We start from the raw sequence: 26,975 nt of genomic DNA on the forward strand, positions 1-26,975 counted from the left end.
TTTGCCCACAATTCATTCTGTCTAACCCTTGTGCACAGCAATAAGAGGAAAAAAAAATCATGCCTGAGTCTTCAGACTGTCAGACTACTACTCCATATTAGCAGCACTACTCACCAACTACTCTATATCCCTCTCCCAAGGCAGGACCAGCAGTGTCTATGTCCTATACAAATCCTACAGCTTCTCCAATTGCTCCTTAAATATCTGTCTTCATGAAGAGATACTAACCCTCCACAGTCTACTCCTGTGTTTCCAGAACCTACCCTCTGCTAATGTCCTGAATATTTGCACACTTCCTTCTACATACTTGCAACATGTTCATACATATTTCACTGTTTTTTAAGGCTAGTCTCTTTCTCCATATACACCTTCAGTTTTTATCAACTGCTGGTAATCCTCATTGGTACTTTGAAGAAAAAGATTTCTTCCAGGGTTTTTTCTTTCAGGGTTTGTTCTTTTTAATGAAGTGATGTATTATTGTTTTATATTTGGCTTCTGATCCACACTAATCCTTCAGTTCTTGTAGTAAGAACCCTTTTCCTAGTTATTCTGCATTCAGCATTGTCAATGAAAACTATACAGGTTTAATACATTGTTCTTCCTCAATTTTGTTCTGGGGTTTTTTTTCAATTCGGCCAACCACCTTTGGATTTTAGACTTCTTTCTCAAGGTATCCACAAATCTTCCCAGACTTTATCAATAACATTTATGTGGGCACAGACAGAACTTCTATCAAACACAGATTTTCTAGCACTTCTACGATAATGTCCCATCAAACCATGATTATAAGTCAACATATATATAAGTCTACAGCCACAGAGACAACAAATACTCTGTTGTAGAAGAAAACTAAATCAGGTAGACACAACCTATTTTTAACGAACACCTACTCACCTCCTCACTACATGCTGGAAATTCATAAGCAGATTTTTACGGTTCCTACATTTGTGGCATGAAGTCACCTTCTTCAAACCACAGTCTTTCTCAGCTTGCACTGTGTTTAACTGACAGCCTGGAGTATAGCAATACAAGACGTTGCCAACCAACCTCTCGGGGGAAGTTTCTGCCTTATAAGTTTGGTCAAAATGTTGATCTCTGTGTGTTACACTAATTCCCCTATCTCTGGAACAGAAGCATGTAAAATTCCTTTCATGTGTAAGGAGCTCAGGATGCTGTAGCTGATACAAACCACAGAGAAAGTGACTCTAGAACTTGAGCGCTGCTTTGTTTTCCTTCTTGGATAAGTTCTGTATTATTTTAACAATAGTTTGTCTCAGAGGCCTGACTTTTCTACATGACCATCTTTCTGTACAATTTGTAGAAAATTACCTCCATGGCTCTTGCCTCTGTCAAATTTGGACAAAATAAGCACAGAGCTCTCAAGCTATCAGGGAAATGCAGTGGTATGATGATGCTCCTCTTGTTTCCATGGGAAACCATGTCCATAAATTCCAGATAAGAGCAGACTGAGTGACACAACAAAGTATGAGCCAACCCACCAGCTGTTTTTGAATTTTTAGCAGCTACAGACATTAATTCTGAGTGAGTAACATTCTTGAATTATAGCTATACTTTCACACAACAGCTATTTCCAGCTTGATTATAATTGCTTATGAGGATCCATAAATGTCTCAAAAATGGTCTTTTACATGAAGGGAGAGGAACCATGGTAAAAGCGAAGCAGGAGGGGAAGGGCAGGTGCAAGGCTACTATATAACCACAATCTCACTCCCTTAAGTTGTAAGCGTAGTCTTAGATAACATACACTGAAGATCCCCACTTTGTTCTCACAGAGGTACTCACTCTGACCCAGTATTGTCTACTTGTGGAAATACAGGCCACTAATTTTTAACCATTCTTGTCTTCGTTGATTCATGGGCTTGCAGTTTTCAAATATTTGTTCTAGTTGCAAAAACCAGTTTGATACACAAAGTAATTGCTATCTCATTAATTAATGGTCTTCTATCTAATGCAGTCACCCTCCGCCTCACAGAGTCAGAATCGTTGAAGACTGTGTAAGAAAAAAATTATCCTTATGGCTCAAGTCATTATACTTGCAGCTGCATTCTTCTCCACAAACATGGTATATGAAAAAGCAAACAATATTTACTCCAAATACAATTTAATGCTGTAAAATATTACATGTTTTACACAAACATTTAGTACACAGACTTAAATGGAGATGGAAGAAACCCCCAACCCTACACCACTCCTTACATAGTATTTTTGAGTTGTTAATAACTGTAAATTGAGTGTTTGCTACCACCAAAAACTAACCATCCTTTCTTTAAAAACCTGAAGTTTAACATTAAAAGTATGATGAAAATCCCTTGTCAATATTTACAATACACTCAACACAGTATTGCATCCCAGTAAATAGACTAAAATACTAACTGAATCTAAAGACTAGGAACTAACTCACTTCCTGCCAGCACGGAAAGAAAGCATTCTGGGGCCTTAAAACCTGCAGGTGCATATAAATCACTTTACACTGCAATGTAATACAGCTCTTTGTGCATACTCTATCAATCTGTATGATCCAGCACAGACTATTCTGTATGCCAATCATATACTTCTTTGGGTACTAATATTATTGTGTAGATGCAAACTCTAAAACTGTGAATACTGTAAAAAATGCATGGTTTTTATTTTTTAAATAAGTGTAGCTAAGTTATATAAGTTGATAATAATTTAATGTAATGTGAAAAAGCTAAATCCTTTAAGTGGTGAGCTGCTACTACAGAGGAATACTCCAATCAGTTCTACAGTGAAACTTTGAACAACACATAGTGATCTTTGTTCACAAAATCTTCCACAAAGGGTAGAAAGGCTAGAGGTTAGATAATAAAAACACAGGAGATGATTCTTGGCCTTTTATCTGCATTAATTTACTTCTTCAATAGCTCAATACCCTACTGAGACTGTTTAAATTACAAAATTACTTCTTTGTGAGCAGTCAGACTGCAGAGTAGAAGACAGCAACTGACAGCAGATTAAAGAGAGCCGTTTGAGTCAGAGGTTGCATTCAAGCAAAATATTAAGTAGAAAGGCTCCAGTCGTTTTGAATAGTACATTATGTCTGCAGTTATTAGGTTCCCAAGCAATACTGAAAATAACCTACATAACATAATAATTTAGCAAACACTATTAAAAAGTCTTACTCAAAGTTAACCATGTTAGGCATCAGAAAACTTAGCTGGGTTCCAGCCAGCAATCCCATCTGTATAAGAATCTAATAATAATAGAATTTTTAATACCTGAGAAGTGTTTGAAGCTGAGCATTTTATAATCAGGGGGAGAAGAAGGGAAAGGAAAAATAGCTGTTGTTTCAAAGACTAACAAACATCACTACATAAATTTTTCTAAACATATTTCATACAAAAATTCTATCAGTGTGTGTCAAAAAACCAGATGTTTCAAATCTACTATCAAGTGTTATAAATATGTAGTGTTCCATTTTATGTCTGTCCTGCTTTTAAGATTTGGCAGTCACCTGACAGTAGTCTACTCACCTATTTTGAAGGTCTCATGAAAAAGTCATATCCCCTGCTTACAGTTTGCTTCAAGAGTATCAGAATACACCTTACTTCTTGCTTTCTAAGCAGAAATTTTAATATAAAGGTTTTAAAGGTTTTCAAATGCTTAAAAATTAATTCAGCTCAAAGCTCTTGCTAAAAGCCACTTTCATAAAGATTATACTGTATAGAGTACATTTTTGCATTGATAAAAAACAAGTACAACATGAGACATGTAAGCAAAAGAGAAAATCATATTTTATGGTCTAATATTAAAAAAGGAAATAATAAAATTAATATAATAATTAATATTATTATAATAATTAATATTAAAAATAATAATAAAAGTGTACATTCAAAGCCTTATCCCGCCTAGAGTTCTGTTATTAGAGTTCTGAGGAATGTGAGTAGATCCTTTTTTTCTCCAAAACTGCAGCTATTAGCAGCTACAATTGCTCATACTTGAAAAACATGGTCGCACTTTGCACCATTTTTTAAAACAGGCATTGTTTTAATTGCTTGCAAGAACTATAGCTATTCTTGAACCTCAACACCAATAATCTTAAAACTAAATGGACCTAGACAGCCCTTATCTTTACAAAATGGGCTGAAAAAAATCAGAAAATTGGAATCTTTTGCAAGAATGCAAGACTCAGTATCATATCTCATTGCTCACTGAAATCTAGGTCTGAAGCTTGGTTTTTAAGCAATTATCTACTTTTCTCTTAAGTATAACCAGCAGAGCACTGGACTATTTTTTACATCACTTTGCAACGCACTGGTGAGAAGTCACGTCCCAAATTAGACGTGCAGCTAGGCACCTATGAGTTTTTATAGTTTAATCACACTGCCAATCAATGCTGACCTGAGATCTTAGCGAAGCTAATGTTCACACTTCTATGAACCAAATTCAAAACCAAGCATGTCTCAAGAGGTAGAGAGGGATTTCTGTGACATTTCTGCAAGAAAGAAATATGCAGTATACTAGTATTCACAGGACAGTGGAAATACAATAAAGTCCTTGAACTCCTACCTAGTTTTAGGGAGTTCTGTCAGCTCCCTCTGCGTTTACATAGCCTAATTGCACTTACAGAGAAATCCAGCTGCAAACACCTATTCAACTTGGGGAAGTAACCATGCATTCTGTGATCCAAAGCCATGCACAGCCTGGGTGCCACACCAGGCTGGGAACAGCATGGGCTTTGAGCACACTCTTGTGGCCATGTGTAAATGCAGCAAAATCAGAGCTAAGAAGGACACAGGATGGCATGTAGGCATCTTGGACTGCTTTCTTTCACAAAGAAAGTTACAAAAGAAGTAGATCAAGCACCAAAGGTGACCTACTACAAAAAGATCATTCCTTGACACTGGTATTTGAAAAGAGCTTTTATGCTACATCAAAAACACGGCGCAAAAAACACAGAAGCCATTTTGTTACTTTAGTGTTCAAGTGCCCCCATGCTCCTGCTTCCTCTCTCTTCTTCAAAGAGGAATGAACACACTTCCCTTATCCTATTACATTTGAAGTGCTGCCTATCTTAAGAAGAGACAATACAACAGTAGTCATTTGTCACTATATAAATATTGTCTGTGCTGGAATGTAAGTTGAAAATCCATCCCCATTCCATGGCTTCCAACTTCATGTAATCTTCACAGATCTTTTTTTGTGTGCGCAGAGAAGGGTGACGTAGGGAACTCCAATGAATGCCCACCTTTCACTGGGCCAGAACTTTATGACAGGGCCCTGCTCAGGGATCTCAGAGGCAGCATCGAAGTAAGCAAAGCAGACACATCCCAGATATGCCGCAAGGCAAATCAAAATGTGCCTGAGAACAGCCACACACATATCAAGAAAGCAAAAATAAAGGAAAGAAAAAAGTGTCAGTAATATAAATTCAGTAAAGCAATCAACTGTATAACCATACTTCTAAATAAGTCTGTCCTTCACCATTTTCCCACAAGCCCCCCATAAGACTGCTGTCTGCCCTTTGCATGGAGGCAAAATATTTGGAAAGGAAAACTAAAAAACTGTAGTTTATCCCTGGTCTAAACAGGCTCCAGCTTTTTGGCTTCTATTAGATTTGTGTAGAAATGCTTAGATATGGCACCTCAAATAAGTAACTGCAATTTGCTGAATGGTAAAAGAGAAAAGGCATCAAAACCCTTCACTGCTCCTCCACTTCATCATCATTAATTAATCACTAATCCTCATTCATCATGAGGATTACCATCATTATCAATGGCAGTTTAAGTTTTCATAGTCACAGCTGTGGCTTTTAGTAACCAGTATGGCAAGGAATTCAGTTACTATTAATGAACCTAGTGGCTTAAGAATATGATCAGGCCAAAGAGACTCCTGAATCTGCCACCCTGAATAGCACAAGACTTGCTCTGGGCTTATAAAATCTTACCATTTATTCTGTCTAGAACTAACCAGAAATAGCCACCAAGCAGCACAGAAGGGTAATGTGGCGATGACAGCTCACATTTGAATCAAACTGTGGACTTTATACACAATACTTACCACACACAGTGCAAATAGGGAAAATTAAATGACGACCAGATTTCACAAAACGCTTTGTCACTGATCCAGCAGAAAAGTGCTAGCATCCACCAAAGACCTGAAAAGAGACCCAATTTGTATACACGTAGGTTTTCACACCTAAGGAGAAAAATATAAATAAATGGTTATAAACCAATGACAGATATATTTCATTAAAATGACTCCACCATAAATGCACTTAACAGATTAACTTCGCTTACAGTAAGAGTATCAGAGTCTGGCTCTGATACAAAGAGGTAAGGTAATAAAACAAACCATTTTATCAGTAGCTATGTTCTGGGTGTTGTCTTAAATACCAGTGTACCAATGGTGGGCAAACATCAAACTATTCCTATACCTAGGAAGGGATATAACATTAGCTACACAGGCAGTTCATTAACAACCAACCATGCGGTAAATGCTCAATTTGCTCATATTTGTAACTGTATAAAGACTTCTGTTATATGCTAAGGCATTTATATTCCTCAGTGAGAGGTACTACTGCTCCTGACAGCATTAAAGCATGTACCTAAGCAGATACTCATATTAATCAAATTTGCTTTCTTTGACAGATAAAACTAGACTACTGAGGTGAGTACTTGTGTGTTCTGACAAAAGAAAGGGTGTATGTATTAAGAATACAAGGGTTTCCTGGACATGCCTGAAGGAGATAAACACATGCAACTGCATCCCATTTAAGGTAAGAGGTTTGGCCTCAGACTTAAGAGCTCCTTTCATCAGGACCTGACTACCTAAATACCAAGAGTAAAAGGCAATTAATTCATGATTCAATAAATTCAGGTCTGCAAAGGAAAACTGAAGCCTTACTTACCCAGTACAAGATCAGCCATAGCAATGGTACGAACTGTAATGACAGGTTTGCTCAGTACCATCATGTACTGCAAATTACTTTTATAAGCTTAAGACTAGATGTTGTAACATGTTTGCAAAGAACTACTTTAAGACAGAAAGATCACAATGAGAAGAGCACAGCCTGCTGGTGTCTGTAATACTCCTGGGTTTTCTGATATCACCCATCGTGGAGTCTTCAGTTTCTGCAGTAACTGTGCTTCAGATGGGGTGAGGACATGCTTGCTGAAGAAGCAGGAGACTGCAGAGTCACTGCTTTTACCACAATGAAGAGATGTAATGCTAATATCACCTGGACATGTAGCCTTTCATTTATTTCTCAACAGACATGGACATTGATAAGAACTAAAACAGAATTAGATAGCTGAAGGTCTAAAAAACACATTTATGCTTCCCTGATCCTACCCTACTCTATTCTGAAGGAAACCCATAAATCCTACTCTTCTACTTCCCCTTTCATCTATACAATGCACAATGTCCTCTGTTTAACAAAAACCAGTTATTCAAATACCAGCATTTCTGTAAACTCTTGTGAGCTCCAGTCATTCGCTATTTAAGGGACACTTAAATACAGACTTCCAGCAGCATTATCTTCTAATGTCTTGAAACCCCCAAAAAAGCATTCCAGCTTTTCTTCAAACCAGGGCAATATTGATTGATTGAATGTTACACAGTTATCTCCCTTTCTATCCTAACAAATATTTTAAAGTTTTAACTAGCTTAACCTTTTAATCAAGGGAATAAAGGAACCTTTGATAATGAAGCAAGGCTCCTCCCACATTCAGATTTCTAGATGAATCAAATAATGATCAGACCAGAAACTAGGATAAACCTTCACTGCTCAAGGCTCAGAAGTCAGCTGAGCAACAACATTCTAGCATCTATCTGCACATGGAGGAAGTTATATGCCTGATGGTAACTCACTAAATAGCTACTAACTTGATGACATAATCTCTGGCTTGGGCTAGGCAAATCAAAGGATACACATCCACCTTCCCACAGATCCCACCTTCTAGTAGAGCTTTTTTTTTTTTTTTTTAAGAAACACAGGAAGGGATTTGTTGTGACAGAAATTAAAATAAAGTTTAACAACTTGTCTTTCAAGGACACTTGACTACTTTTTCCTCTTTTCATCACCTCCTACCCACAATACTTCCCAGCCCTACATTCTACCTTACCACATCAATATCTAAGAACGTAATGCTCTTTTGTGATAGTATTATCTCCTTATCAAAGACAAACATTATACAGAAAATTTTCATTTGAAAACACAGTGGTTCTGATTCCCCAGAATTCTGTACAGAATTGACACAGCCTAGAATAGGAATAGCAACAAGGAGTTTTGCTCTAAAATATCAAAAACTTCAACATGGAACAGAAGCAGCTTTTCCTTTCTTCCCCAAATACTTATTTCACAGAAAAATTTCCACTGCAACCTGCCAGACTTGGATGTGAAGACTCCTCCTGGCTATGGTAGCACAGAATGGAAAAATAGCAAATCTTTTAAATAATGCTTAATTAATCTCCCCCCTGCAGAAGGGGATGAGATGACTCCTTACATCTTGGTTTACAAGAATGTAACCTTTTAAATTTCAAAAAGATCAGTATAGCTTAAAAATAAAAGCTTTTTATTTGCCTTTTACACTTAGGAATTCATCCACAAATATCAGCAGTATTAAACCATCCCAAATGCACAACCAGAGAGGGCCCAATGTCACTTCTGGTCCCTTTTCATTCACCAATTGAAAAAGAAGGTCTATCTATGTCCTTAATTTTCTCCCTCAAAAAAAAAAGGCTGGGAAACTCCAGACATTTTAATAACAGTCATATGTTATGTTATGTTATATATGTTATGGGGTGACATTATGATTGATGCTGGATTTCCTCCCAGATCTGTCCTACACCAGGACAATGACTTTGCAGGAAGAGTTTTAAAAAACAAATGCCTGTGGGCATACCAATTCCTAGATTTGAAATAACAGTACTCAAACTTAGGAGACACTAACAACTTGTCCTTTCAAGATTTTCAGAAGCTTGTGCCTGAAAACTGATACTGAACGGATAAAGAATTGAAAGATTATCCAGTTCCACAATCACATGCCCTTTTGCCCAGTCAGTAGTTACTTCATGCTTTCATCAAAATGAGACACCACCAATATTGTTTTGCTACCGACTTTGTCCACAACTAACTTGTATGCTGTTTCCAAGTGTCTTTGACCACAGAAATACACAGAAGGATGTCTAATGAGAAAAGACTCATGCACACCTTTACAAAACATTGTTTAGGGAGGCTTCCATTGTACAGCAGTGGCAGATCAGGGTAATGTAGCAAACAGAAAAATCTCAATTCTAACAGATGAAATCAGAATAAAGACATTTTGTTATAATTCATTTTGATAGACATATGCAACATACAAGAACAAGTGTAAGCTGTAAAATCTTTCTCAGACATGGGAGAAGAGGTGAGAAAGGAAAATTTCAAGTGCTAGTAGTCCTCTGGTCCTTTTTGCAGTGCATGAAAAGATGAAAAAAAAGTCTCTGGACAGCTGCTGGTATCATTATAAACAGAAGAACTCTCTAAAATGTGGAAATCGGTCTCAGGTTCTTCTCTATTTGCATTCTGGTTTTATGATTTCTATGGCCTTGACTGACATCTATCCTCCAAAATGTATCTTATCTTTGTCACTCTTGACTCCATCATATAATTCATATCAAATTCAAAGTCATAAAACACTCAGAACTCTAGGAGTTGGAACATCTTCCACATGTGCTTGGACCTTGCTCCATATTCCCACTAGCATCCACACTGCAACCATGCCATCACCTCATCCTTATGCAGAAAAAATTAGGTCCATAAAGTGAAACCCAGGCCCTAATTTCACAATAAATAAACAAATTTGAGTTAAATCAGGTTGCAGCAAGAGGTACGTTGAAAGAACATAGAAAATATCTGAACTACTGTAATGTCCTAGGGACATTTTGTCAAGAAGTCCTTGTCAAGAAATGTGTGAACTGCCAAGCAAACTTATATTAGATTTGCTCTTGCATGTGGTAGAAGCATTTCTGATCTACAGTCACAAGCACTGAAGACTAGTGTTATCATCCCACAGTGTCCCTAAGGATCTGAGAAAGCAATGCTGCCTGCATACAGAAGAACTGTACTTACCTCTTCAACTCAGCAATGAGCAAAGCTGTGCAGGGAACTCCCAGTGTCATTAGTGAGATGTTGTTAATGGCAGGCTTAATGAAGGCCAGGCAGGTGGTAACTCCAGACAGGACTCCCACGGCAGCTTTAAATCGGCTCCTGAATAGAGTTTATGGACAGAAAAACTGGTTTTAATGCAAAACTTTTAATTTTTAATTCTAAACCCAGAAATTTCAACATTATTTTAATAATGCAAGAAAATTCAGGTCTACCTCTGCACACAGCACTCTACTTCCTTAAAAATGTTCTGTCTTATCATTCTTCAAGCTTTAAACATAGATTTTCAGGATATTTTCTTACTGTTAATGCCCCAACTTCAAAGCTATGATACAGTCAATTTTGCTTTCCTTTATCTCTTTAGAGCCTTCAAAGATACTGAAACTTACATGCTAAGTTAGAATATTTCCTTAATAAAATTCAACAGTAGATGACTTTTATAAGACTAAAAATAGCTTAGCAAATATGAAACCACTATTGTGCCCTATGTAGACAGCCTGACAACTTCCCAATTAAATATATGTTACCTATTGTTTAAACTTCAGGTTTGCATTTCATACTACCTACATCCAGTCTATGGCTGGGCAGGAAGAAGGAAGAAGGAAGATCACCATGCTGCTTTTAAGTACTTTAACTACTGGCTCACAGCTTTTTAAAACAATTGCTGTCCAAGCACAGCCTTCTGTGTTTGAAGTAGGGTCTCAATATATTTGTACAGTACATTCCATGGCCACAAGTGTCATTACCTTCACCTAGGCTCATTCCATTTGCCTTTTGCTTTAAAGTTTTTCTTTCTGCTGGGAGGCAACAAGTTACTTAAGTAGGCAGTTGGCATGAATGTCTTAATGAGTACTACTCAAATTGGTCATGACAGATAATAACACTTGCAACACTGCAAATTCTAAGTGTGATGAGGATGAATAAAGTGAAGAGTACAGCTCTGAGCACATGATAGACATAATACTACAGAATTAGTCAGGCAAAGCAAAAAACTTAAAAGTATTAACCAAACCATTTCTAGGTTAGGGTATTGGGTTACAAGGTAAGATACACATTCTATCACCAACTCTAGCACCTTCTGATGAGCTGTTAATGGTCTGCTGTTAATGGTAGCCTCAGCCTAAAGCAGGGCTATCTCTGGGCCATCAAAGACACCCCAGACTGAGTCACAGAATTACATCATCCCACTGTGAGACGCCCCACCCCAGGGGGAGGTACCTAACATTCCTACCTGTATATAATCTGGGGCTTGGGACATCAGGATATCACCACTAAATTCCCAGAGGACAAGAGCTCTCAATAACCAACACTGGACGTTCAGAGAAGGACAAGACCTTTCTACAGGATCACCACTTTGACAAGACCACATCCATAACTCCAATGGGACTGCTGCCCACCATCCTGACCAGCAGGGTGCCTGGATGTATTCTGACTTTGTCAGTTTTAGCCTGTACTTCCAGTCCCTGTACTATTGCCTTTATTGTAAATTTTTCCTATTGAATTGTAATTCTTACTTGGAATCCCTCACAACATATTTGCGTGCAGTAAATTCCTTCTGCTTCAAACCAGCACAGGCTTGTTGCCCAGAGTGTCTGTATACTTCAGAACGGAATCAAGACCTTACCTGTCTTGACACATTCTCTGAGAATTGGAAGGATATGACAGAATCTTTCATCTTAGTATTTACAGTTTTAACACAAAGTTAAACAGAAGCAGTATTTCACCCCAAAAGTATTGTTATTCCTTTACAACCCAATAGTTTAACATCTTGGTCCATACTAGGAACCCACCCTGCAATATCAGAAGACACTAATTCATAAAATGTAACCTCTAAGCTTATGGCTCATGGGGACTCATTTACAGAGTTTACATAAATTATACATATATTTAGGACTCTGAATTCTTCACTTGAACTGAACACCTAAGAGTCACACCATAAACCAAAAGACACCAGTAAAGCTTGTTGACAGTGCTCTGTAACAACACTATACTGTAAAATAAACAAGTACTAAATTTACACCAATGCAACAAAGCCATTAAACCACACAGAATCATAGAAGATGCTGAGTTGGAAGGCACCCAGAAGGATCAACACCTCCAATTCCTAGCCCTGTACAGTACCACCCCCAAGAGTCACACCATGTGTCTGAGCATTGTCCAAACGCTTCTCAAGCTGGTTCCTGCCCCTTCTATTCCCCTCATTAGGATGCTGAAGAGTGCAATGAGGTCTCCCCTCAATCTCCTCTTCACCAAACTAAATGAATCAAGTAACCTCAGCCACTTCTCATACAGCTTCCCCTTCAGACCCCTCACCATCCTTGTTACTTTCCTTTGGACGCTCTCTAACAGTTTAATATCTTTCTTATATTGCAGTGCCCAAACCAGCCCCCAGCACTGGAGGTGAGGCTGCTCCAGCTCAGGGCAGAGCAGGACAATCCCCTCCCTTGTCTAGTTGTGATGCTGTGTCTGATGCTCTCCAGGACAGAGCTGCCCCTCCTGCCTCCAGGGCACTGCTGACTCTTGTTCAATTTGCCATCAACCAGGACCCCCAGGTCCCTCTCCATGGCACTACTTTCCAGCATCTCACCTCCAAGTCCATCCACCTATCCAGAATCCAGCCTCATCCCAGAATCCAGCACCTGCCCTTGCTGAACTTCATATGGTTGATGATTACTCTCATTTGTGGAGGCCTCAAGGGATTTAACAGCTCCTCCCAATTTAGTGTGGTCATCAAACTTACTCAGTATTCCTTCCAGTCCTGTGTCCAAGTCCAAGTCATTTATGAAGACTTTGAAGAGAAGTGGGCCATGCATATAGGCGGATACAGTAATGTGGCCTATACCCAGTGAAAGCTATTTTGAGGTAAGGTCACTCTAAGCAGCAAACTTCTCTCCATGCATTAGCAATTTCTAATCTGGCATATTGTCAAGAAAACAAACAAACAAACCCCCAACAATCAAACAAACAAACTCAAAAATCTCCTGCAAAGAGTAACAGTTAAGAGGGCAAAAGTCTTAGCAATCCTCAGAGAGAACAACACTGATGTTGCAATTCAAGCCTTTCCATTACCTCAACTTCTTTACTGCATAAAAGAACAACATAATGGGGTTTCTTTTGGGGGGAGAGGCAGGTGCAAACCACAACCAAATGATTTAAACCTGCTATAATGTAATTTTTAAACCTGCAAGGAAAAGAAAAAAATCTCTTTACAACAATAGGCATCTAAAGAAACACTTAGGCTTTGAATACATAAACATCATTCTTAACCACTGCCTTAAAAACTCAGATGAACATTCACCTAAGTTCCATAAGCTCATTTGTAAATATACTTCAGGGTGTAGAAAAGGAAGAGTAAAAGATAGCTTCTTCTACATGAGCTGTAAGTTATATAAACGACTCATCATAAAAGTCTCTCTAGAATCAACAAGAACACACAATTCCAGAGACAAGTCATCACCTGAAGCTACAGGACACCAATCCTACTACCAGCAACTGTTGACTCGGGAATTTTGAACAAAATGGCCTTAATGAAATACAAGCAATGGGAAGAGAATGGAGTAAGAAAAAATAGCAGTGATAGTGGTAAGATTGATAACTTGCTGCCATTATGTGCAGGTTTAGGTGTCAGCACAAGAGAATTCAAAAAACATGAAAGCATACACTGTACATGTATCATTGTATGATTACCTGTCCTTTTGAAAAACTCTGGGCAGGTATCTCCTAGGGAACCACATAGCAAGAGCACACATCAAAACCCAGAGAACAGCCAGCTCATCCAGCATCTGGCCCAAGAAACTGAGGGTGGCGTGAAAATAAACAGATCCAATTCCTGGAAGAATGAATCAAGAGATAGTATTATGAACATCTGCAGTACTGAAATAGACTGAAACACCCTGCTCATGCTCAGAACTTCACAGGAAATGGTAGCTACTACTTGGTGCAGAAAAGGCTCAAAAAACTACCAATTTTACTAAAAGGCAATCCAAGTCATCATACCCTTGCTAATCATGAAGAAAAGTATGTTACAATAGTACACTACAAAAGTAGCAGCTAAAAATACCAGTTCCTACTAGAAAAGATGCGCATGAAGAAACATCAGGTAGTATAAAGATAAAACAATCAAGAAAAAAATGTCAAATTATGCTTCAGAATTTCTTCAATAGAGCAAGAATGGATAAAACAAAGAGAAAAAGCAGTATCTGATGACTACTCCACAATACAGATTTACAGGTGGAAAGTGCTTACTTTCCCCACTACCCCAGAAGGCTTTGATTATCCCCTTGATGTGCCTCCAGGAATGAACAAACTTCAGAATCTCATATCTATATCTTTGGGCCTTCTGAGTACAATGAAAAGCCTATTTCTCTCCTGAGACTTCAGCTCTCATTTGAGCAGAGTCACACTGCTGTAGAATAAATCCAAACACACACACAAAAAAGAATGTATGCAAGGAAGGATTGGAAGGGAACAGAACTACAGTCACATTTACCACCAACCTCAGTTTGCAAAAGGCATTTTCCCTCCAGAAACTACAGCTACTTTGGCTTTAAGCAAGCACAAGCAAATTCTTCAGTAGATGTCAGGATTGCTTTGCTTTAAATAACACTCAAGTACAAGCAAGAAAAACTGATGCCCTCTTTCAGTTCACACGAGTTGGGAAACACAGAGTAATCAACTTACCAACCATGACTAGCAGAATCCATATTAAATATATTCCACTGTTGAAGCAGATTGCGTACTGACGAAACAAGCACATACATATGGGTGGCAAAACGAAAAACAAGACGTTGCTTATCTAGGGAAAAAAAACCAAACAGTCTCACAAAGACAGAATATAAATACATCTTAAATATCCACAGGGCTTTCTATAATAACATTTTATCATTTAGTGAAGCCCCAATTCAACAAAGTATGATCCTCTTTTTCTGCCTATGCTGAGCTGCTTTTGTTTAACATCATTAAATTAATACCAGCATAACAACTTTCGGCAACGAAAAATGTGGCTCGTCACAATTCAAGTCAATTTCCAAAAGAGTTTCATTGAGAATTCAAGACTTTGGCAATTCATAAAGCATACAAGATTAAGCTATTGAGCACCAGTGACCTGTCCTCACAATGGCTATCACGCCTAGCATGGAAAAAGCACTGGAAGTACTGGCAGTAGGCAGAGCTAGAGAAGCTTTGTGGAAATCAATTTATTGAGCAATACTTATTGTCTGGAAGGTCTGAAATACAATGCTAGGCTAAAAGAATTAGAACCTTCTGTCTGCAGGGTTAAGAGAACGTGGAGCTTTAAGTCCTTTTACACTTCAAATTTTTCCCTTGTTTCTCCACTACAGACCATGATTGAAAACTAGGAAGGTGGAAAGGCTACAATTCAGACCAATGCTAGAGATTCTTCTAATTTAGTATGTATGGTTTGAATGAAGACATGTTTTCTGGTATTTTTTTGCTTACCAACAGCCTAAAGCATGATTCTGTAAATACTGATAACACTTTACTACCCATTAGCAGGAACTGTCATTGTAGTAGTGATCACTTGGTCCTTCTCATGAGCTGCCTGTGCTGAGGGCCAAACATGGCACAATAACTGAGCAGTTATGAAAACTGTATTGCCCTTTGACAACGGGTCAAAGGACAGAAGGAGTCTCCAGCTGCAGCTTTCTCATGTTTGCCTGCTTAACCCAAGGAAAAGAGTAAATCACCCCCAAAAACACACCTCTGAAGCTGACACAGAAAACAATTTGGGGTCAAGAACATTCCTTTGGACATACTGCATCTTCCCAGAAACTTACAAACTTGTACCAACAATAATGAAAATTTAGTGTGGAAATAATTCAAGAAAAACGCAGGAATTCTTTCATTCAGCTACTGTTGTCAATCTCTTCACGTGGTCTAAGAACAGATTTTTAGAGGCAGATCAAGTTGCTTTAACTCATGTAAAGCAAAACTATGCATTCAACAAAACAGGTTCATCTGAGCAACTTTAATTCTCAAAAAAACCCACTCGGTAGAACCTGTCAGTGAAGCTGGGAATACAGTCATGGACCAGTGCATGATGTGCTGGTACATACAAAAAACTGGAAGACTTCCCTCCAAAGCAAGTAGGAACCAAACACAGTGACACGAGGCATATGAATGAATCCTCTAGGGGCTTGCAAGTGCCCTATGCATTTTTGGCTTTTATACACAAGCCAAAGGGAAGTGTCAAGGGGCAAAAATAGGTGGTTAGAAACCAAGTGGTTTGGAAAGTTTTATACCTCTCTTTATACCTAGATACAGTGGAAACTGACCAATGAAGAAAATCAGAACAGCAATCACAGTCTATCAAAATTTGTCCAGAAAGTCCTTATTCCACTCAGGAACAAGATGACAGAGGACACACTGGATCTATTTACAACAGCTGTAGCAATGTAGATTTATGCAAGTGATTAGCCAGCAAGGGAGAAATTCTGTACTGGCAATGAACTCCCACTCATGCTAAGGTCCTGCCTGCAAATGCAAGAAACCCCTTGCAAACTGGAGCCTAAGCATGACTTGTACTCTTCACAGGAGCCATCAGAATGATTTCCTAAAATCTCAGAAGCTGAAATAATTGTAATATTAAAAATTTCAATATTAAAGTATGGCTTCAGAAAGTATGCTGCATGCCATTTTTTGTATTAATACACAATTGGCCTCCATAATTTGATAATGTACAATTCGAGTACTTTGATACTTGAGGTAAGTGCAAAACTTTACATCTGAAGTACAGCATTATTTCCTTCGGCATCTGCAAAAGGTTATGATTAAATGTTACAGTTCTGGCAAATAGGCAAGCAACCCCTCAGTAACTGTTCATTCATTTTGCTTCATCCAATTTTGGACCTTTAGTTTTAATTTTCAATCAATTAAATAACTTATAGAAATTCAGGACATAAGCCTAGAGGACAACTACCACACCGTGTCTACAGCACTGCGTCCTTCTGAGCAGAAAGCAAAACTGGTCTAAAGTAGCTCCCAGTGACATCAGAGGGTACCTAAACATGATACTCACATACACTAAAACTCTTCTGTGGTAAAAAAAGATGCTGTAGGTAGAGTACAAGCATTCTCTCATACTCTTAAGACTACCTCATAACTTTTAAAAACTTTTATTTCCATGCCACTAGGGATGGAAAGAAAAGAAGAAGAAAAAAACATAGTAATTCCTTTTGTAAATGAAAATTACAAGCACAATTACATGCAAGAAATTTAATTGATAGATACTGACTTTCCCAGCCACCTGGAAAAAAAATACTGTTTTCAGATATTTAAAACATAAACAATATGTTTTATTTTGTAAATACCTCTTCACAGAGAAAATTATTGTGATCATGTGGAGGCTTTTGTTATGGTCTGAAGTAGGGTTCCACTGCATCAGAACACATTATTCATTTTAGAAGGAAAAAAAACAACATACTTTTCCTTCCATTTGAGCTACAGCTTTTTATGGCCTCTTTACTGCAAAAGTGTAAGACTGGAATCACTTTAGCTAGACAAAAACCATATTAAGTCTAGCTTGTGTATGTTTTAAAAAATTAGCTTGATAGATTTATAAAAAACCTCTGAATAGATTTCTCCTACTGATTCTTCTATTAATCCTGTTGAATGGTTTGGTTTAAGTCCCACCAGAACAAATAATTAATTTTCTAAAAAATACATTTCAGATAAGCTGCTCTAATTTTGTGCTTATATGAATATTGTGTGAGACCTCAACCACAATTCTGACATCAGCCATGGTAGTTTAAAATGTGGATTAGCAAGGTTTTAATCTAAAGCTTAATGACCCAAATGCCAGGTTCAGCTCTGCTCCCTGGAACTTCAAGGGAGTTTGAAATATTCAAAACAAAAGCCCCCTAGAAGGAATAAAATTTAGATGTCACCTAAGGTGCTTTTCAGAGTAGGACCAAAACTTCCTAACTGGCCTGTGAGCATCTGGTTTTTTGAGGACACAGTTGCACAACACCATCAATCCATTTCAACTCACTGTTTTAATTTTCAGAAGTTGCCAATACAGAAGTCAAACCCTAACAAAGACTTGGTATTATTGAAGAGAGCCTAAACATGACTACCCTCAACATTGCCTCTTTTTCTCATCCCCTTTCAGTGTACAGCTTACTGTTTTGTATACAGTTGTCACAACACAATAGGCTTCGAGGGAAAACTTTCTTCTGTGTCTGTTCACCTATCTGAAGTTACTCATCTGGACACAAGTGCAGTTTCTAGCATTTTGGAAAGCTTCAATAACCACTCCTAATGAGCTCAGTACAGTATTGAGATTTAATTCCACCCAGCAACTAAGCACTGGCTGCCCAGCTGCTTGCTTACTCCCTTCACAGCAGGATGGGGGAGAAAATCAGAAGGGTAAATGCGAGCAAACTTGTGGGGGCTGAGATACGAACAGTTCAATAGGGGAAAGCATAAGCTGTTCACTCAAGCAAAGTGATAAAAGGAATTCATTCAGCACTTCCCATGGATATGCAAGTGTTTGCCACCCCCAGGAAAGCAGGACCCCATCACATATAACAGTGACTTGGGAAGACAAATGCCACCACCCAACTGCTTCCTTCTCCTTCCTCCAGCTCTACATGCTGATCATGACACCATATGGCCTGTGAAATCCACTGAGTCAGTTGGAATCAGCTGTCCCAGCTGTGTCCCCTCCAAAAAAATTCTGCACCCCCAGCCCACTTGCTGGGTTGGGTGATGTGAGAAGCAGAAAAGGCCTGAGTAAGTCCTGTTCAGAAGTAATGAAAACATGCTTGAGTTATCAACTCTGTTTCTAGCACAAAACATCACCCACAATAGTGTCTGTGAGGAAAATTCACTCTACCTCAGACTGAACCAGCATACAGTAGGATACCCATCCCCCTGCATAGTTGGCTACAAAACACATTTGCTGTCTTTGATAACTTGTTTATCCCGACCTTTTCCTCCCTTTGTTTTTGGTTCTTGCACAGTGACATCAGACACAAAAAAAGCCAACAGTTTTCCTCACACACCCTCAAAATTCTTCATTGGCACAGACTAGCTACCATCTTTAGGAATTTGGCAGCTAAGTACAAGAAAAAAACTAGTTAGCAATGTATACAGTGCACCACGGAATTACTTGCTCTGTATGTGCAGAACCTCCCATGACACAAACTCCAGTGGGGGAAGCCAAACACCTACTTCTTCTTCCACTATGTGCTGGCAGTCAAAGACACACAGCTTGAAAGGGAAAGAAAGTTCAGATGATGGAATTTTGGAGAAAAAAAGTATAAAAGTATTAAAGTATAAGAGAGACAAAGCAAAAGCTCTAGCTTCTCCTCATATGTGCACACCACCACCTCATACAGAACAGAAAACAGACAGCATTTGCAGGTTTGCTCCTGGACAGGTGATTTTTATAGAAGAGCAAACTGCCCAAAAGCGCAATGGATTATCTCACTCTAATGAATCTGTCACTGCCATTCTTTACATCAACAGGATGTCGGGAGCACTGCTCTCTTTCCAAGGTGAATGGTATCGGGCAGTCTGGCTCTGCTGTAGTGGCTGCTTTTTTAAGTTCTCTCCAGCAGCTGAAAGTTATTGGAAAGGTGTGAGAGGACTTGGGGGTAAATCATGACTAACTGGAAGGAAGCAACAATTACATGATTCCTCTTCCCTCTCCTTCCATTCTTCAGTTGCTTTCTTAAACAGGTACCTCATCCTCTTCCAAAAATACACTCATAACTTCATCCTGAAACCTAAAGGCAAACTCTCCATGAAAGCTTTTCCATCTTGAGGCCAAACATGTTCAGGAGAAACCCAGTTTTGCCTCCAAACACCAAGATACTTTTTTGTCTCAACCCATCACTGCCGTGCATGCCCATCAAGGTGCTGACACCTTTTTGTGCAAGCACGTACTAGACCAGGGCAATCTAGCACCAAAAATTCGCTGTTTGGCAAACACAAGTCTCGACAAAGACGAGGACAGGGCCTGCTGCCCACTACTTATCGGTACTAGTATGACTGGTAAACCCCCACTTGTTATACCTAAAAGAACAGGTAAAAATTCCTTCATTTTAGGCATGTCAGCGACCGGAGAAGGAAAAGAAACCAACAGCCATAGAAGCGCACGCTACAATCCCACGAAAACACCGCAGAAGACGGAGCTGGCAGGCAGCAGGAGTCCCCCGGGCTGCAGCAGGACCTGCCCGCCGCCGCTCTCTCGCCCACCCGCAGCCCGCCGGCGCCCAGGCAGACGCCGCTCCCGCTCCGCCGGGCATCGCACCGTGTTGTAGAACTCGGCGATGGCGGGGACGATGGTGTAGTTATCCTCGCACCAGTCCACCTCCGAGCTGCCGGCCCGCAGCGGGTCCCACCACAGCAGCGCGCCCATCGCGCCCGCCCAGCTGCCGCTCCGGCCCTGCCTGGCGGCGCTGGGGGCGGTGACCGCGCCGCCGGCCCCGCTTCTCCCGGCCCCTGCCAGAGGCGGGGCGGGCCCGGGACGGGCCTCCACGGGCACAGCCCGCCGGGTCAGCACCGCTTGGGTTTCCTGCCCGTGTGCTCGAGGTCCCGGGCAGTAGGGAGGTGGCAGCGCCAGTTCCCCGCTCACCGGCGGCTTTGAGCAGCCGCTGCTCCACAAGCGTGGGCAGCACGCCCGCCTCCCTCATACGCTTGGAGATACCTCACACAGTAGTATTGAACTGCTGGGGTTGGAAAGGACCTCTAGAAATCACCGAGTCCAACCCCGCCGCCAAAGCAGGACCACCTAAAGCAGGTGACACAAGAAATGCGTCCAGGGGGGTTTGAGTGTCTCCAAAGAGGGAGACTCTACAACCTCCCCACGCAGCTCTGCCACCCTCAGTGTGAAGCATTTATTCAAGTTAAGGTGAAACTTCCTGTGTTTTAGTTTAGGCCATTTTAGTTTAGGGCCACTGAAATTTGTCTGGCGCCATCCTCTTGGCACCCACCTTCGAGATATTTCTGTGTACTGATGAGATCCCCTCTCAATCTTCAGACCAAACAGCCCAGCTCCCAGAGTCTCCTCACAAGAGAGAAGCTCCAGACCCCTGATCATCCTCGTGACTCTCCACAGTAGCACCTTGTCTCTTTCGTGCTGCGGAGGAAGTGGACACAGGACGCAGTGTCAGTTCCAGCCATGTGATGGAGAGCGGCTCCCCGCACGCCCCTGCTCTCGTGCGCAGGGAAGTGCTGGACACGGCGCCAGCAGGGAACCGGGAAGTGCGTCCCGGCGGGAGCCGCTGATGCCGCACAAACAACGCGTCTTTCCCTGAAAGCCGCTGTGTCGCGTGTTGATGGCGCTTCTTTTTACAGGTGCCAGCGCTCTTAGCCCCGGAGCGCCTGCGTGCTGCTCCACTGGCGTTCCCTAAGGCATAGTTTCTCCCTGGCGAGCGGCACCTCAAGGAACCATTGAAGAGCCCGGGACTGCCCGGGCAGGAGCCAATCGGGCGAAGCCGGGCGTGCGGGTGGCCCAGGGCCTGGTCACGCAGCGAAGCCACGCCCTTCCGTAAAAGCGTCCCTCGCCATTGGACAGTCCCTGTCACGCGGGGCGCGGGTGGTACTGGTCTCGCGAGAGTTTCTGGGTGTATGTAAGAAGTGCGGGCGGAAGCGCGGCCTTTTCCCGCGGCGTCGAGACGTGGGCAGGATGAAGGTGAGGCTTCGTTAGGCCGGGGCCGCGCTCGGGTACGGGGGCTGGGGCTCCCCCGCCGTAAATGGCCCCGGCGCTGCCCGCAGAGCCGCTGTTGGTGGCCAGTGGTCCGTCGCGGCGGGACTTGAGCGCAGCCCCGGGGCGGATGGGAGTGGATTGTTGGCGAGCCGCGCTCCCTTGGTCGCGGCTGTGCTGCCGCGGGGCTGCGGAGCGCTGGGCTTGCGGAGCAGCCGCCTGGCTTGGAAGCACTTGAGCGAGTGAGAGGCCTGTGCAGTCGCTGTAGGGTCCGGTAGAGAAGGCCGTGTTCGCTGTTGCCGAGGCAGTGGCAGCAGGCGCCCCTAAAGTGCTGCGCTCTGCGGCATCTCCCGGGAAGCACAACTGATCTCCTCCAGTAGTGCTGTTGCCTTGCGTGTGTGTCTACTGCGGCCTGTGCTGAGAGGGGTTTGTAAGAAGAGGAGAGCACAGGTTTCTGCTGTTCACGTTCCGTGATCCATCCCTGACTGCGGTAAAGTCAATTTTCTGTGCATCTTAACGAGTTGTACAGCCCAGTGTGGCCAAACGTAGCCCTGCTTTGGCTTTTCAAGTGTGGTGGTGACAGGTTTTTCTGGTGAGCATTTGTGTAAGCAGCTGGGGAATTCCAGCTTTGAAATGGCAGGCTCAAATAATCAGGGAAATTCTGACTTTTTTTGTTAAGTCTTTCCTCAGAAGTTTCAACCAGATTTTTTTTGTTCTTTTGTTTTCTTTCATCTTTAGCTCAACATCTCTTTCCCGGCTACTGGCTGCCAGAAGCTCATTGAAGTAGATGATGAGCGTAAGCTCAGGACATTTTATGAAAAAAGAATGGCCACGGAGGTGCTGGCTGATTCCCTTGGCGAGGAGTGGAAGGTAAGTAGTGTAGAAATTAAGAGTTGTATTTGAGAAGCTTAAAACACAAAATTTCTCCAGTATGCACTGTGGTGCTTGTGTGGTGCATTTGGCAGTCAGGTTAAAAGTTTCTTCTGGTATGTATGTAGTGAACTAAGGGTAGCTTCTTTGGGTGCCTGAGTGGGGAGTTTTTGGTTTTTAAAGCCTTCTGTTTAGAGTTTCTTGCTCCCCTTCACAGTAGTTTATTGCTCTTCATTTGAGTGCTGTTTCTTGGTATTTAGGACAAGTTCAATCTGTAGTGTAAAACTGTTGGTCTGTTCAAAATTGACTCTGTTTAAACTGCTGCAAATGTATGGGAAAAAACATGTTGGGCCTGCTGGAAGAGCTTGGAACAGTTAGTGTTAATATGGACAGTGCAGCTGAATTTGAGGAATACAGTCTTTTCTGCTGCTGTCTTCAAAGGAATGTGATTAAACCTATGCTTTTCCTTTTGTGTATCAGTACTCTAGTTACTCCTGTGTTCTGTGCAAATTTCCACTTTGTCAAGATAACTGCCTGTAGTTATGTTTTTAATTGCAAAGAAGGTAGACAATAATGGTAAAAGATTTTCGTACTTTCCATCAAAACTTCAAGGGGATGTGAATGACACCAAATATAAATTCTGGTATACAGAGGTATTTTTTACATTTGAGTAAAACTTCTGAAGTGTTCCACAGGTGTTGGTAAAAGTTGTTTACAGTGACTTATGCTGCATCGTGCACCTGCAGTGTGCTGAAGTGTCTGCTGCTTCTTGAGGTGATGAAGACCTGAGTGACTCAGAACTGCTTTTGTTTTTGCAGGGATATGTTGTCCGGATCAGTGGTGGCAATGACAAGCAAGGCTTCCCCATGAAGCAGGGTGTCCTGACTCATGGACGTGTCCGCCTTCTGCTCAGCAAGGGCCATTCCTGCTACCGCCCCCGGAGAACCGGCGAGAGAAAGCGCAAGTCTGTCCGTGGCTGCATCGTAGATGCCAACTTGAGTGTCCTGAACTTGGTCATAGTGAAAAAGGGTAAGAGCTTCAGAGTGTGAATGTCTGAAGAGTCCCTCTGAGCTTGCATTCTTGTAATACTAAAATTAAGCACTAAAATGCGTCTTGTTGCTGCCAGCAGTCTGATCATGGCCATGTCAAAGCAGCCAGGGGTAGCTGGGGTGATGCTGTTGACAGGTGAACCCCAAAGATTACCTAGCATTACTTTGAATTCTTACGTATTTTAAACTTAGCATTTTGCTGCTAAACCTGGTGCTCAGTAGTGTAGTAATTGGCACATTTAAACTTATATTCCCAAAGGTGAAAAGGACATTCCTGGGCTGACTGACACAACTGTGCCCCGTCGTCTTGGTCCCAAGAGAGCCAGCAGGATCCGCAAGCTGTTCAACCTCTCTAAGGAAGATGATGTTCGCCAGTATGTTGTGAGGAAGCCCCTCAACAAAGAGGGTAAGAACTCCAATAGTACAATTCCAAGTTTCTGTAATTACTGCCGAGGTGTCCAGCCTACTGCACTGTATAAAGCACAGTTAATAGTGCCTCTAGGAAGTTGACATTTACTATATTTAAGCTTTGTCAGCTGTAGCTTGTAGGAAAAAAGTAGACTTTCTTGGTTGCCTCATTTCCCTTCACACCTCTCTGCCATGTTTTGTCACCGTTTCTTAAAACTATGATCAAATCTGGAGAAATTTTTACTAGTATTTCTAAAAATAATTCACCAAGTAGTTGCTAATAAAGTTAAATTACAGGGTGGAATTGTTGTTAAAACTTTTATTGTGTTGGGGAAAAGACAGTGTAAAGAGAAGATGCTAAGATTCTTCCATGCTTATGGCAGGCAGTCTGAAATGAGATTTTCTTGGCAGGGCACTGCTTTGCTTCTACCTCTCTTTTGCTTTTGATAGGGGGGAAAAAAACCCCTGTTTTTTTAGAATAGAAGATCTGGGTACTGTGAAACACATCATAGCAAATGGTGTTTTCCATTAAAGAATATGATCCTGCTGGATATCTCAAACCTAAGTAAAATTGTAGATGGCGTTTTAATGTTGGAAACAATGGCTTGTTCTGGATATAATGAATTTGTTATACAGTAGTTAATATACTATATGTGCAATTGCTATATAATGAGTTCCTTTATTGCTAAAAAATCTAGGTCTAGGGGGAGTTACAAGAAACAGACCTGCTTTGAAGCTAGGAATTCACACTTCATTTCTAATAACAAATCATGAGTATTAAGACAGTATATTCTCAGTGCTGCATCTGGTGAAAATTGATTGTTTTTCCTGTAAAATCTGTGAAGATGTTGGACTCTCTGTAGTTGCTGTAATATGTAGTACACTAAATCAAACTTACTCTAAAGTTGGCTAGATGAGGCCTATGGCCTCTTTGGAACGTGCTCTGCCACTTGTGCTGATCTGTAATTTTAGGCAAGAAACCCAGAACAAAGGCTCCCAAGATCCAGCGACTGGTGACGCCTAGAGTGCTGCAGCATAAGCGCAGGCGTATTGCCCTGAAGAAGCAGCGCACTCAGAAGAACAAGGAGGAAGCTGCAGAGTATGCGAAGCTGTTGGCCAAGAGGATGAAGGTATGTTTGCCATTTTAGCTCAGCTGTATGGAATATAGCTCATTTCCCAGAACCAAAGGATATGGTAAGCTGGACTGTACATCTACAGCTGCTCTGTACCTGATCATTTTGTATACAAGTGCCCAAATGTGAATATAAACACAGCTGGTCAGTTGGGGTCTTTTGAATATTGCTTTCTGCTTCTGCCAGTCATACAGCAATAGAAATTAACCAGGCCCACTAATTTGAGAGCTTTTTTTTTTAAGGAAATAAAGTTATGGTCTCTAGGGATATTTTTTTCTGTAGCTGTTTTAGTTCAAAAGAGTTCTGATTTGACTTCAAGATGCCCAGGCATTTTGAGTGATTGTGTGGAGAAATGGGATTAAGCAGTTGATTTTGATGGAGCATAAGAAGGCACTTGTTAGCATAAGTTTGCTCTTGCTCTTAAAACTGCAGTGACTGCTGAAGCAGTACTGTAAGCAGTACAGCTGGAATATTTAACACAGTAGTTCCTGAATTTCATGATTTCCAGAGAAACAGATATGCACCTTTGGTATGTTGAAAGCTCTACATCAGTTTCTTAACTAAAGTTTTGGGTGCATACTGTGCAAACTCAATATGCTGGTTTGGCTACTTTCAGAATTCTTCTGACCTGTAGAAGGAAGATTACTTTGCTCTATTGACTTAAAAAATCTATTTCTTCAAGTTTTATTTCCCCTTGTTTGTTCCTTGGTAGATGTTTTGAAGTGCTGATGACACTTAATATCTTGATTCTCCATGCCTTTCAGGAAGCCAAGGAGAAACGCCAGGAGCAGATTGCCAAGAGGCGCCGGCTTTCTTCTTTGAGAGCTTCTACATCCAAGTCTGAATCAAGTCAGAAATAAAGATGTTGTACATGATACTAAAAAGACATTGTACATTTAATTACCAATAAATTCCTTTGTTGGTGAACTTTCAGTATGAGACTGTATAGTACATGCTGTTGCTGGCAGTAAACAGGAGTTCAGACTAACTGCATCATGTACACAAGACTGGAACAACAAACATGATGTTGATGCAGTTCTCTTATGAGGAGATTGTGTCACTTTTGATCCTTAGTGTAACATTGGTAGAACTTCAAACCTTCAGCTGATTCTTGGTAGAATTATTTGTGCAGTTCAGATGCTCACTTGGAGCAGGTTCCCCAGGGAAGTGGCCACAAACCTGCCAGAGTTCTGGGAACATCTGGATGATGCTCTTAGTCAAAAGCTTTAGTGGTAGTCTTTTGAGGAGCCCTGGTATTGCTCTTGATCCTTATGGGTTACAGCAAACCTGAGTTTTTGGTGATGTCAGTCATATAAATTCCAGTGATGAAAAAAGCTGAACAATGACACATTTTTACACAGGATGCATATATATTTTATTCTGGGAACAACATTAAAAATTGCTTCTTAGTCTAGAATATCTATACAGAAATCAGGATATAGAGTGCCCTTTTAAATTCATGTTTTTGTCAAAGGTACAAAAATATTACAGAGAAACAATTGTTAATCAAAGCACAGTAAATGGATGCCATTTTTCAACAGTTCAAAACAGTAAACCAGTGCAAATTTTATTGCATTAATCTTCCCAGCTCACTTAATAGATTCATAATTTATTCACACTACATCATTTCATCCTTGTTACAATACAGTTTAAGCTCCTAATAGGAGTTTCATGTGCTTCTAAACAACAGCAAACAATCCCTTTTATTTGCATCA

The 26,975-nt window shown here is 40.8% G+C and overlaps 2 protein-coding genes across 3 annotated transcripts; one reads left to right on the forward strand and one right to left on the reverse strand.

Annotated features, from left to right (window-relative positions):
* Positions 1-1,586: 1,586 nt before the first annotated feature.
* Positions 1,587-21,514, reverse strand: ACER2 (alkaline ceramidase 2). 2 transcript variants are annotated; one of them, XM_079330178.1, is made up of 6 exons: positions 21,088-21,514; positions 14,810-14,924; positions 13,817-13,958; positions 10,094-10,231; positions 6,040-6,177; positions 1,587-5,341 (listed from the first exon to the last, which is right to left on the reverse strand). In XM_079330178.1, the coding sequence occupies exons 2-6, from the start codon at positions 14,883-14,885 to the stop codon at positions 5,155-5,157; spliced, it is 681 nt and encodes a 226-aa protein (XP_079186304.1). In that variant the 5' UTR covers positions 14,886-14,924; positions 21,088-21,514; the 3' UTR covers positions 1,587-5,154. The 2 variants fall into 2 exon arrangements, with proteins under 2 accessions (XP_079186304.1, XP_079186303.1); XM_079330177.1 differs by lacking the exon at positions 21,088-21,514 and adding an exon at positions 20,406-20,581.
* Positions 21,515-21,571: 57 nt separating this feature from the next.
* On the forward strand, positions 21,572-26,193 carry RPS6 (ribosomal protein S6). The gene is made up of 6 exons (XM_079330179.1): positions 21,572-21,788; positions 22,539-22,670; positions 23,489-23,699; positions 23,979-24,125; positions 25,100-25,257; positions 26,025-26,193. The coding sequence occupies exons 1-6, from the start codon at positions 21,783-21,785 to the stop codon at positions 26,118-26,120; spliced, it is 750 nt and encodes a 249-aa protein (XP_079186305.1). The 5' UTR covers positions 21,572-21,782; the 3' UTR covers positions 26,121-26,193.
* The last annotated feature ends 782 nt before the right edge of the window (positions 26,194-26,975 follow it).

This window comes from Erithacus rubecula (genome assembly GCF_903797595.1).
Source record: "Erithacus rubecula genome assembly, chromosome: Z".
NCBI classification, from domain to species: domain Eukaryota; kingdom Metazoa; phylum Chordata; class Aves; order Passeriformes; family Muscicapidae; genus Erithacus; species Erithacus rubecula.